The following is an 11,778-nucleotide window of genomic DNA, read 5'->3' as shown; positions in this document are numbered from 1 at the left end:
TGGATCATGTGTCTTAAGTTCACAACACTACTGCCAACCTCATGGTGGCACTAGAGGAAAAGTTATTATGATTGGGCATCTGGGAACCATGAATATCTGTCCAAAGATTGGTATCGGTAATATAAGCCTAAACACTACACTACTACAATGTCTCTTTTTAATATTAATCTTTTTTACCTTTGTTGTTTTTCATTTGCTGCTGTAACAAGTAAATTTTCCATCAGTGGGATCAATAAAAAGTCTTGTCTTATCCTTTATTATCTGCATTTATGTAGGAAACAACCTCAAGCTTTACAGTATCTTCAAAACAAGGCTAAAATAATTTTCTAACCCTTCTCCTCCCCATCCTTCTCTTCTTCCTCCTCCTCCTTATATAGCCTGTATAAATCATTTCTTTAAATGGCTGACCGGCCATAAAAACAGGACCACAACAGACATCTCCACTTTCGAGACTCCAACCTTTCAGAGTTTTTCCCTTCACCTCCTCTTTTTTTTTGCTCTGAAACAACAACATGTAGGCTATTTTTCCTCACACAGAGCTTAGCTCCCACAGACATGGGTCTTTGGGTAAGTTGAGCCGCTGACTCTCTCACATTTAATTTACACTATATATTGTGTGTGTCTGTGTTTGTGTGTAAGTAGTTTCTAGATCACGTCAGGTTTCACGTGGAAGCTTGTGTTTCCTCCAGCGAGTAAATGTAAATTTGAATGTAAACCGAAATGTGAATACATTTTATAACAAAGAAAAAGGGAAAAAAAAGAACACACAAGGAATCGAACACAAGTCTCCCAATTACAAGATGGTGACGCTGCTGCTCAGCCACCGCGACTGTCTATACACTTCCATTGCATTGCATCTGCCATTGCATCTAGCTGTGACGTGTCACTGTCGCTGTGAACTACTACAGCACAACGGCATAAGCTCCTGAGAACCGCCGCCGCTGTGAATTATAGGGCCCTAGTTTCCTGGCGCAGCGCAGGTGGCGCAAGGTAGTGCAGCCGGTCTAATGCAAGTTTTGACCAGCGCAGCCTAGTGCAAAGTCAGATTGGAAGATTGGCAGATCGCGCTGCGCTGAGATAGGCGTGGCGGCGCAGCAGGGGGAGGCGTCACAGATTCAGCTTGGTGCAGTGGAAGTTTTGTGCGGAAATGTCTCGCCGAGGTTGCGCTGAAAGCTCGCCACCTCCAACCAGGTCTACTCTCAGCGCAGGGCGAAGCGCAGCAGGTGCAGTGGAAGTCTGGCTGACTGACCTGCAGTGCACACACGTCACCAAGACCTCACAGGCAGATCTCCACAGTTCCAGGTGTGGCAAGGTGAAGAGGGCCCGGGCGGGGATTGAACCCACACCTCCCGGGCAAGAGTCATGCGCGCTTGCCAGTCACCCAAAGGGACATCCCCTTGGCCAAGTAGCCAGGGCACATGATCAATTGGAGGCATAGTGACAGGAACCTCAACTGTCACATCTCTCCCCCTCTTTTCACAAGCACGTCCTCGTGCTTCCGCGCAGGCTGCCACACATATTAGGAATCCATGGACCCACCCCTAGTGCTACATGGATCCTGCCAACAACGCCAGAATGTGGCAAGGTGAAGAGGGCCCGGGCGGGGATTGAACCCACACCTCCCGGGCAAGAGTCATGCGCGCTTGCCAGTCACCCAAAGGGACATCCCCTTGGCCAAGTAGCCAGGGCACATGATCAATTGGAGGCATAGTGACAGGAACCTCAACTGTCACACAGGCACATTTCAATGCAATAAATATCCACAATAACCACTATTTAATGCAACTAACTGAATCAACACGTGAATTTATATCTATATAGATTGTCCCGTCACATCTGACGTCAGATCAAAGCAGAGATCAAAGGCTGTCGGCACGCGTAATGGAAACTCCACCTGAATTAACACAGCAGGGACGAACTGGCACTGAAAAGCAGCTGTGGATGTCCCAAAAGCAGGACTGAGGGTGGATGACTGCATGTCGCTGCCGTGTTGAGATACCACTCTGCCCTTGTGATGATCGCTTTATTTATTTATTTACTTATTATATATATATATAGTCAGTATATAGCCTACTACAGTATACTCAGCATCTCTATCACAGAAAAAAAAGAGAAAAAAAGAGACGGACAGAGAGAGAGAGAGAGAGGAGGACAGAGAGAGAGGGAGAGCGCGTCCTTTACGCTGATTTCATCCAGCATGGTGTTTGTTTATGTTGTGATTAGTGTAGCCTACACCTCTCATCTAGCCTGGTTGGCACGACTTTCCAATGTTGATACTCAGCATTGGGTCTGGCCAAGACGTTAAGAGAATCCATTTCTCAAAGCGCATCCTTCAAACCTCGTTTACCCGCCCCCCTCAAATGCCTCAGTCTGCTATTGGTCGAAGCCAGAATAGGCGGTGTCGAAGCTTAAACCAATCACACCGCTCTTGTCCGCTGCTCCATGCTGCTGTTTACAATGAGGTTCCGGTCGCTGCTCTACTGCAACACGCCTCTACCCAGAGCCGTTGGAGAGGCTCGACGTTGATTGGCTCTCGAAAAAGAGGGTGGAGTTCCCGAAAATTCGGGAGACAGAAATCCAGTTAATAGCACGGTTGGCCAGACTAGAAGTCAGCAGCGCTTTTGCGAGGCGTGACGTCACTAGTGTGGGCGCGACCAGGCTACCTCTCATCTTGCTTACACAGGGTTTGAATAAATGTGAGTTTCTTTATTAGTTTATTAGTTGTTGTTTCTTACATTGGGCAGCCGTTCTCGGTGTATCAGATCAATCCTGGTTAAGTATATTAGTAAACTCATTATTGGTCACTCTGAGCTCGGACCTCCGGACCAACAGCTGTTTCCTCCTGAGAGAGGTACGGCCTCTGGCGTCGCTGTTTCCTCCGTCCATGTCCAAGTATAAAATGACAAACTTGCAGCGCGCATCACCCGCCGCGCAGTTAAAGGTGAGGAGAGGAGCTCATTTGATTGGTGAAGATCTGACTCGGCTGTGTCAAACCCACTCCACGCCTTTCTCTCCTCCTCCTGTCTCCCACCCGCCCTCTCTCCTCCCTCTTCGCCGTTTGCGCCGGTGGGAGGGACGAGGGGAGGGTTTACGCTGGTCTAAGTCTGACTGCGCGGCCCACCAATCTTGCGAAATGGACCTGGGCCACACCCCGTTGACGTGGCGAAGCTGCACTGAGGTTAGACTTCGCCCGGTCCACGAGACTAGGGCCCTTTATGATTCAGTTAATTTATTTTAAACAGCGGTAATTTGTTGTGACTTGTCCAAACTAGTTGATGTTTTACTGCAGTTTAATCTCTCAGGTGAGACACTGGACTTCAACTGAAACGTTTTCCTGTTTTTACCCTCGGAAAATATATATCTAATCATCTAATCCTAACCGATCTGCATTTCTCACGAAAATAGAAATGGTACAATTTCCCCACCCTGCTCTTCCTCCTTCTCCTTCCGCCTCCTCCTTCCTCCTCATTTAAGCCTAAATGTTATATAAAACATTATTTTTCTCTGGCTGAATAGAAACAGGACAGCAGCAGTCATCTCCACTTTCAAGACTCCAAAGTTTTCCTCCTCATCTCCCCTTGGTCTCTTCCACCACCTGGACTCCTCTTCTTTTTCTCCACTCTGAAAAAATAACACAGGCACACATGGATCTTTGGGTAAGTTGACAGCTGACTCAGAAGAAGTGAAGCCCACGAGAAGTCAATTACGGGTCAATGATTGTCGTTCTTTTTTGTGGACCCTCAATAACATTTCTGCTTCTGGTTTTCAGTCATTTTAAGAGAATATTGGAGAATTATAGCAAAAATGTCTAAGTAGTGTGTAACCACAAAAACTTTTACCAAAAACTTCAACTTGCTTAAAGATACTGAAATTCTAAATATCACACCGTTTGGAATGATTATATTATATTTGTACTGTTTATATTGTGGACGGGTAATGGAATGCAATTGTTCTAAATATGACGTGGTGTAACCACCATTTAAAGCAGAAGTAAGCGATATTTTTGTGTTAATATAAGTCTTAAATAGTTGTATCTTCCGACAGCAATCACTTACATAGAGTGTTTGGACAGAAACACGGGTCTGTCAGTCCCTCTACTCTGCTCTGAGCCGAGGAGAAAACTTTTCTTGTATCCTACAAGTTTTATCCAATGAGGAGAGAGAACGGCATGCAGGGCTGTGTGTGCAGCCAAGGGATGCGCCTTAATGTGGTGACGTAGGGACGAGGACGTTATGGTGCGTTCAAGGCAACTCGTGTTTTTCCGACCTGTGAAGTTCACGGGTCGGAAGTTACGAGTGGCCGTTATAGTGACTTTCACAGGTAAAACAGGTCGGAAAAACACGAGTGGGTTGCCTGGAACGCTACAAAGTCGTAAGTTGTGACTTGAAGCTGTAATTTACGGTACACAAAGTACAATTTCCATCAGTGGGATCAATAAAAAGTCTTGTCTTATCTGCATTTATGACAGAAACAACTTCAAGCTTTACAGTATCTTCAAAACAAAGCTAATAATAATGTTCTAACCCTGCTCCTCCCCATCCTTCTCCTCTTCTTCTTCTTCTTCCTCCTCCTCCTCATATACATATAGCCTGTATAAAACATTTTTTTATAATAGCTGACCGGCTATAAAAACAGGACCACAGCAGACATCTCCACTTTGAGACACTTTTCCCTTCACCTCCTCTTTTTTAGGACATCAAGGATATCAGCTCGATCTGGGCGGCAGGTGAGGGTCACTTCAGTGGAAATGTTTCCTTTTCTTACTTTTAGGTATTCAACAATGAGACAGGTGAAGACTGAATGTTACACTGTGGACAAACAGGCTAATTAAAATGTTTATGTGAATTCTGTAAAAAATAATTTTAGAAAATCGATAAATTTGGCAGTTTCACTGATTTCACTACAAACAAATTTATTTTAGCTGGATTAACTAAACTGCAATTTTTTTCCCCTGTTCCAAATGAAAATTACTACTTACTACTTACTTATTATGTAAATATTATAAGCTTTCACACTGATCTACCACAGTTAACTGAGTATTTTGGGGTTTAGACCCAGTGGTCACACAAAGCAATGCATTTTAAGTGACATGGGAACAATCAACTTTTGTTCAGCTAACTAGTTTTTCACTATGTTAAACAGTTTTAGTTTGTTACCATGGAGTATTAGGGCCACGTTGACAGTGGTTTTAAATTGGATCGGCAAATTAGTGTTGGAGTGAAGTCCAGCTTCTTTCAGATTAGGCAGCTGGCAAAGGTGAAGCCTTTCCTCGCACTAAAGCACTTTGAGACAGTGACCCACGCCTTTATAACATCTCAGCTGGATTACTGCAATGCACTTTGTTTTGGAGTCAGTCAGTCCTCCCTCGCACGTCTCCAGCTGGTGCAAAATGCAGCCGCTCGCCTCCTAACTGGAGCACGTAAGAGGGAGCATATAACTCCCACCCTGGCCTCCCTCCACTGGCTGCCTGTGCACTTTACAGTCCATTTTAAGATCTTTTATTTGTTTTTAAGTCTTTAAATGGTCTGGCCCCCCCTTCCCACTCTGAGCTCCTTCAACCCTACGCTCCTGCTCGGTGCCTCAGGTCAGCTGACCTGCTGCTCCTGGAGGTACCGAGGTCCAGACGGAAGCTCAGAGGGGACAGAGCTTTCTCCACTGCTGCTCCAAGATTATGGAACGAGCTGCCGTTGCACATCAGACAAGTCTCCTCACTGTCCATTTTTAAAACTAGTCTTAAAACCCATTTTTACTCCCTGGCTTTCAACTCTGCATGAGACTGTTCTTGTTTTAGTGTTTTGCTTTTATTTATTGTTTTATTGTTTCTAATTGCTTTTAAAAATAATGAAACAACTATTCTACTGTCTGTTTTATTTATTTTATTGCCTTTAATTGTTTTATGTCTCTATGTACAGCACTTTGTTTTGAACTATGGTTGTTTTAAAGTGCTATATAAACAAAGTTGAGTTGAAAGTTGAGAGTTGAGTACGCACCTGATGGTGTCGCATACGGAAGTGTACAAATCCTATATACATGGAAAGGCTATAACTCCCTAAAGACCATCACCATGAAAATCAGTATTCATGCACCTATTGATCTGATCAGCTGTAGATCAATGAGATAATCACGCCCTCCATCAGGGTTGGAGAGCTGGGATGTTCGGGCACATAATCACTAGTCCGACTGGACTTAATGCCAACAATAACCTCTGAATCAAAATCATCATAAAATGTGTTTTTTTTTTCTTTCCTACTCATCTTGTTTCAAATTCACTGTCAGACATGATAACTCTGTTGAACAGGTGCATGCACTTGCTTCCTATGTTTTAATACCTGATACATTTAAATTCAGTTTCCTGATTTTTTTTTCATATCAAAATTTGTATTTAGTGATTATTGTTTGTGATTGATTCTGATCTGAGTGATTATCAAATAAACTTGATCATTTTAACTTCAGTGTTGTCATTTTTTAGTATCGATTTTATTCCTCATTGTAGGAGGAAGTAATTAGCACTACATACAAATAAAGATGAGACTGATTGGAACATCTTTAGTTTTGCAAGTCATGAACTGGAGTGTTGGATAAATGAAAATTTTGAGCAGATGATGGTGCTGGAGTAGAAGTCTAAAGTCTAAAGTTCACAACACTAACTTCATAGTGGCACATGATTAGAATTATAATCATTTGACATCTGGGAACCATGAATATCTGTCCAAAGATTTATATCAGTAATACACATATAAACTTTAGGCTACAATGTCTCTTTTGAATATTTCATTTTTTACCTTTGTTGAATTTCATCTGCTGCTGTAACAAGTAAATTTTCCACCTCAAGCTGTATCTTCAAAATAAAGCTAATAATAATTTCCTGACCCTGCTCCTCCTCAACCTTCTCCTCTTCCTCCTCCTCATTCACTGTTGGAGAAAAAATTAGGATCCAAAACAGGGTCAGTTGTGATCGAGGATCTTTATTTCCTGCATTCAATGATACAAATGAAAGTATCCAAAAGTGTTCAAAAAGTCAGAAAAATACTCATTAAAGCATCAATAAAACTTCACAAAAATGATTAGAAAAGACGGAGACGAAGTTCAGTGCATTAGAGTTTACACCCAAAAAATGGACATAAAGCCGAGCCTGTCCCGGACCAGACTAAACTTCTTATCTCTGTGACTTTGTTTTTATACTTTACTGTAAAAGCCCTGCCTTCTTATTAAAATCAGAGGTGAACATGACACTTCTTCCCCAGTGTACGCCCTGTGATTTGTCCAGATGTCATGTTGCGATCTTTCATCAACATAATCTCCACCCTATACGGCGACTGTATCACATTTTGCCACGTAGCGAGTTCACCCAAGTTCAGCGTCTTTGGCACCACTCTATCTTGCCGGTGGCCGTTATCTACATTGCCCGACCTTGACTCCCCCTGCAGGTGGCTGCACACGCGAACTTAACGGTGCTTTCCCACGCTTTGCACTCATCTCACCTCTACCTTCTCAGAACTTTTCAATTATTTACGCAACATTCCCCCCTGTGAGACTTGAAAGTCTCATTAAAGTAAAAATGACATATAATGCATGATTACAGCAGATGGTAATGACAAGACAATCAGTAGGTAAAGAGTTTTAGAAGGTCAGAACAAGTAGGTTTTTTTTAGCAAATTATCATTGTGTGTTTAACAGAATCAGTTTTATACTTGAGATCAGAAATACTAAAAAAATACTAAAAACTAAAAGTATGTATTATATGAGTCAGACCACATTAGTTGCAACCCATAATACATTAAAAATACAAAAAAAATCCTCAATAAGTGCTCAACTTTAATTGTTAATGTATCTAACCACAAAGATGAATACTATACGTTTTTACAGTTAACAGATAGGCTAAACATCTGTCTCCTGCATATATGGTTGTTGGCAAATTGTTTATATGTTATTGCTACACTTTATTTTGCAGGTTGCCGTTATCTACGTTGCCCGACCTTCACTCCCCCTGCAGGTGGCTGCACACGCGAACTTAACAGTGCTTTCCCACGCTTCACACTCACCCCTTCCTTCTCTATCATGCTTTTCCTTTTTTTTTAACCCAACATAGCCTGTATAAAAACAGGACCACGGCAGACATCTCCACTTTCGAGTCTCCAACCTGTCAGAGTTTTTCCCTTCACCTCCGCGACAGCGACATGGGTCTTTGGGTAAGTTGAGCAGCTGACTCTCTCACATTTAATTTACACTAAACATTGTGTGTATCTGTTTTTGTGTATGTAATTTCTGTTTCATCCTGATGCAAATGCAAATTACTGAATCAGTAGAAAGTTTGTCTAAAATTTCAATTTTAAGGATTATTATTTTCAGATTTCAAACTGATCTACCACAGTTAACTGAGTATTTTGGGGTTTAGACCCAGTGGTCACACAAAGCAGTCACCATGGGAACTATCAACTTTTGTTTAGCTAGCTAGTTTTTCACAGTGTTTAACATAGTTTGTTATGACTGAGTATTAGGGGCACATTGAGGGGAAAGAAATCACAGACTGTGAGAATAAAGTTGTAAAGTTACGAGAATAAAGTCATAATTTTACAAGGAAAAAGTAATTATGTAACAACGCTGCATTTTGTAATAAAATTCTTGAACGCAATATGTGATAACCATTGTTGTTACATAATGCAACAAATTATTACATTTTCTTAATGCAACACCCGCATTTTGTAATAATTTGGTGCATTATGTAACAACCAATTACAAAATGTGGCAAAGTTTATATTGCCTTCAAGAATTTTATTACAAAATATGTCAGATTCTTACAAAATGTGGCGCTATTACATCATGAAATGAAAATGTAATACATTATTACAAAGTGCAGCAATGGTGACTCCTCAATCCTGATCCTTCTCGACTTGAGCGCTGCTTTTGACATGTTGGATCACACATGATGCTGAACCCCTAAATGAATATATAAATAAAGTTAATTATCATATTATTATTGTCTACCCAGGTAACACTGTTAGTGGGGCTGCTGGTTTCGGTGGCATCGGACCAGAGCTACCTGCCCATTGACTGTGATGACGTGTATCGCCATGACAACACCAGCTCCAGTGGGGTGTACACCATCTACCCAGGAGGCCCCACCTCACCCCTGCACGTCCTCTGTGACATGGACACTGACGGGGGCAGATGGACCGTCAGTACACTACACCTCATATCTGATTAGATTTCAGATTTGACGATGAGACTTAAAAAGCCAAAACAAAAGTGGAGCCATTGATAAATAAAAAAAGAGTATTGTTTCAGTTTTCAACAAGTGTTGTGATTCTCTCCTTTGAGACTTAAATGATCATCATCTGATTTGTCAGCTGTCAGAGTTCACATCCTGTGGCAGCTTGCACAGTTTTCTTTATAGAAAAATATATTTTTAAAATACATTAGTGTATTTAAATAAATGAAAATGCCTGATTTTGTTGACGTGAAATGATATATGTTGTAATTAAAGCAGAAGTAAGCAGAATTGTTTTGTTAATATAAGTCTTAAATAGTTATATCTTCCGACAGCAATCACTTCTATAGAGTGTTTGGTCCGAAACACGGGTCTGTCAGTCACTCTGTTCTGCTTTAAGCCGAGGAGAAAACGTCTTGTATACTTCCTTGTATCCTACAAGCTTTATCCAATGAGGAGAGAGAACGGCATGAAGGGCTGTGTGTGCATCCAAGGGATGCGTGTGAATGTGGTGACGTAGGGACGAAGACCAATAGATCCATGACGAGGGCGGGGACTGCTAACAAACGAAGTTAGCCAAAAGACTGGATCGCTTACTTCTGCTTTAAATATAGCCTAATAATAACAAAACATTTTAAAAACATATTTTCTCATGAAGTAGCCCAAGTAAACAACATTTACAGCAGCAAACACTTGTTTTTAGAAAGTCTTAGAAAGTTACCAGTGTCCATGTTGTATAATTTAGTTAGTCCATCACCGCAGCAGTTTGTTGTGATGATGTTCATATCAGGAATCTCTGTCACTTAAACATGTGACAGAGCACAGTGTGACAGAAAAATAAAAGACACTACAGCAACTGTGATTGCTGTTTACAGACCAGATAGTCATCAAACTCACCTGGCTCAGTTGAAGATTTTTTTTAAGTGATCTCAAGTCCTGCTAATTGAACACAGTTTTATTTTGGTTGACTGAATTGTTGTGATTCTCCCTTTCAGGTCTTTCAGAGGAGGTTGGATGGGAGTGAAAACTTCTACAGGCCATGGGAACATTACAAGAACGGATTTGGGAATGTAGCAGGGGAGCACTGGCTGGGTGAGTCCTAGAGGGAGAATTACAGGTATATTAAAGTATCTGTGGATTAAATATGCTCTCGTTACGCTGTTTTCAGTCACAACAGGCAACAGATTTTACAAAAAAGTAAAAGAAGCTCTGCAGAACCTGCAGCAGCAGCACATGTCAGTCAGACAGTCAGTGAGTGGCTGGTGAACACAGCGGAGTGAAACTGAAAGTATAGAAATATTATAAGGCCGTGTGTGTGTGTGTGTGTGTGTGTGTGTGTGTGTGTGTGTGTGTGTGTGTGTGTGTGTGTGTGTGTGTGTGTGTGTGTGTGTGTGTGTGTGTGTGTATGTGTGTGTGTCTCCTCAGGTCTGGACAACATCTTCCTGCTGACGATGAGGAAGAAGAACGAGCTGCGGGTGGACATGGAGGACTTTGAGGGAGGGGAGGCCTTTGCTCAGTATTCGTCTTTCTTTGTCGACTCTGAGAGGGAAGGATATCAGCTGGATCTGGGCGGCTTCACAGGAGGAACGGCAGGTGAGGGTCACTTCAGTGGAAATGTTTCCTTTTCTTACTTTTAGGTTTTTTACAATGAGCCAGGTGAAGACTGAATGTTTCACTGTGGACGAACAGGCTAAAAATTCTACATGATTTTTGTGAATTCTGTAAAAAATAATTTTAGAAAAATTTTGGTAGTTTCACTGAACAAACATTTCCTTTAACTGGATTAACTACACTTTCTTTCCCGTTCCAAATTGAAATTACATTTTGACTCTGTTGTTTCTAGGGGACAGTTTAACATACCACAACTCCATGAAGTTCACCACCTATGACAAAGACCTGGATCTGTGGGATAAAAACTGTGCTCAGTATTATCTTGGTGGATTCTGGTACCACAGCGGCTGCCACCACGCAAACCCCAACGGCCTGTACGCACCTGATGGTGTTGCATATGGAAGTGCTTCAATTGTATGGTCCACATGGAAAGGCTTTAACTACTCCCTTAAGACCATCACCATGAAAATCAGATCAGTCGCTAAGTATCCATGCACTTATTGATCTGATCAGCTGTAGATCAATGAGATAATCACGCCCTCCATCAGGGTTGGAGAGCTGGGATGTTCGGGCATATAATCACTAGTCCGACTGGACTTAATGCCAACAATAACCTCTGAATCAAAATCATCATAAAATGTGTTTCTTTCCTACTCATCTTGTTTCAAAATCACTGTCAGACATGATAACTCTGTTGAACAGGTTCATGCACTGATGTATTGAAATTCAGTTTCTTTGTTTTTTTTTCTGATAAAAAAAATTGTTTAGTGATGATTATTGTTTGTGATTGATGCTGTTCTGAGTGATTATTAAATAAATAAACTTGATTGTTTCAACTCTGCTTTTCTTTTGAAGTTGTCATTTTTAGTAGGCCTATCAGTTTAATTCCTCGTAGAAAATTATCTCATAATGATTTAAAATTATCCTCTATTATTTTCAACTCATAGTACATGCTAATT

General features: G+C 41.5%; 1 protein-coding gene across 1 annotated transcript; it reads left to right on the top strand.

Moving 5' to 3' along the window:
- Positions 1-8,177: 8,177 nt before the first annotated feature.
- On the top strand, positions 8,178-11,323 carry LOC310984551 (microfibril-associated glycoprotein 4-like; the record flags this gene model as incomplete). The annotated part of the gene is made up of 5 exons (XM_083969791.1): positions 8,178-8,189; positions 8,990-9,175; positions 10,204-10,300; positions 10,634-10,801; positions 11,052-11,323. 5 exons carry the CDS (start codon positions 8,178-8,180, stop codon positions 11,321-11,323), a joined length of 735 nt encoding a protein of 244 aa, XP_083825917.1.
- Positions 11,324-11,778: the final 455 nt, after the last annotated feature.

The sequence above is a fragment of the Trachurus trachurus genome (genome assembly GCF_905171665.1).
Source record: "Trachurus trachurus genome assembly, chromosome: 1".
In the NCBI taxonomy this organism is placed as follows: domain Eukaryota; kingdom Metazoa; phylum Chordata; class Actinopteri; order Carangiformes; family Carangidae; genus Trachurus; species Trachurus trachurus.
The sequence above is the reverse complement of the archived record's forward strand: the minus strand, read 5'-3'. Positions and strand labels throughout refer to the sequence as shown.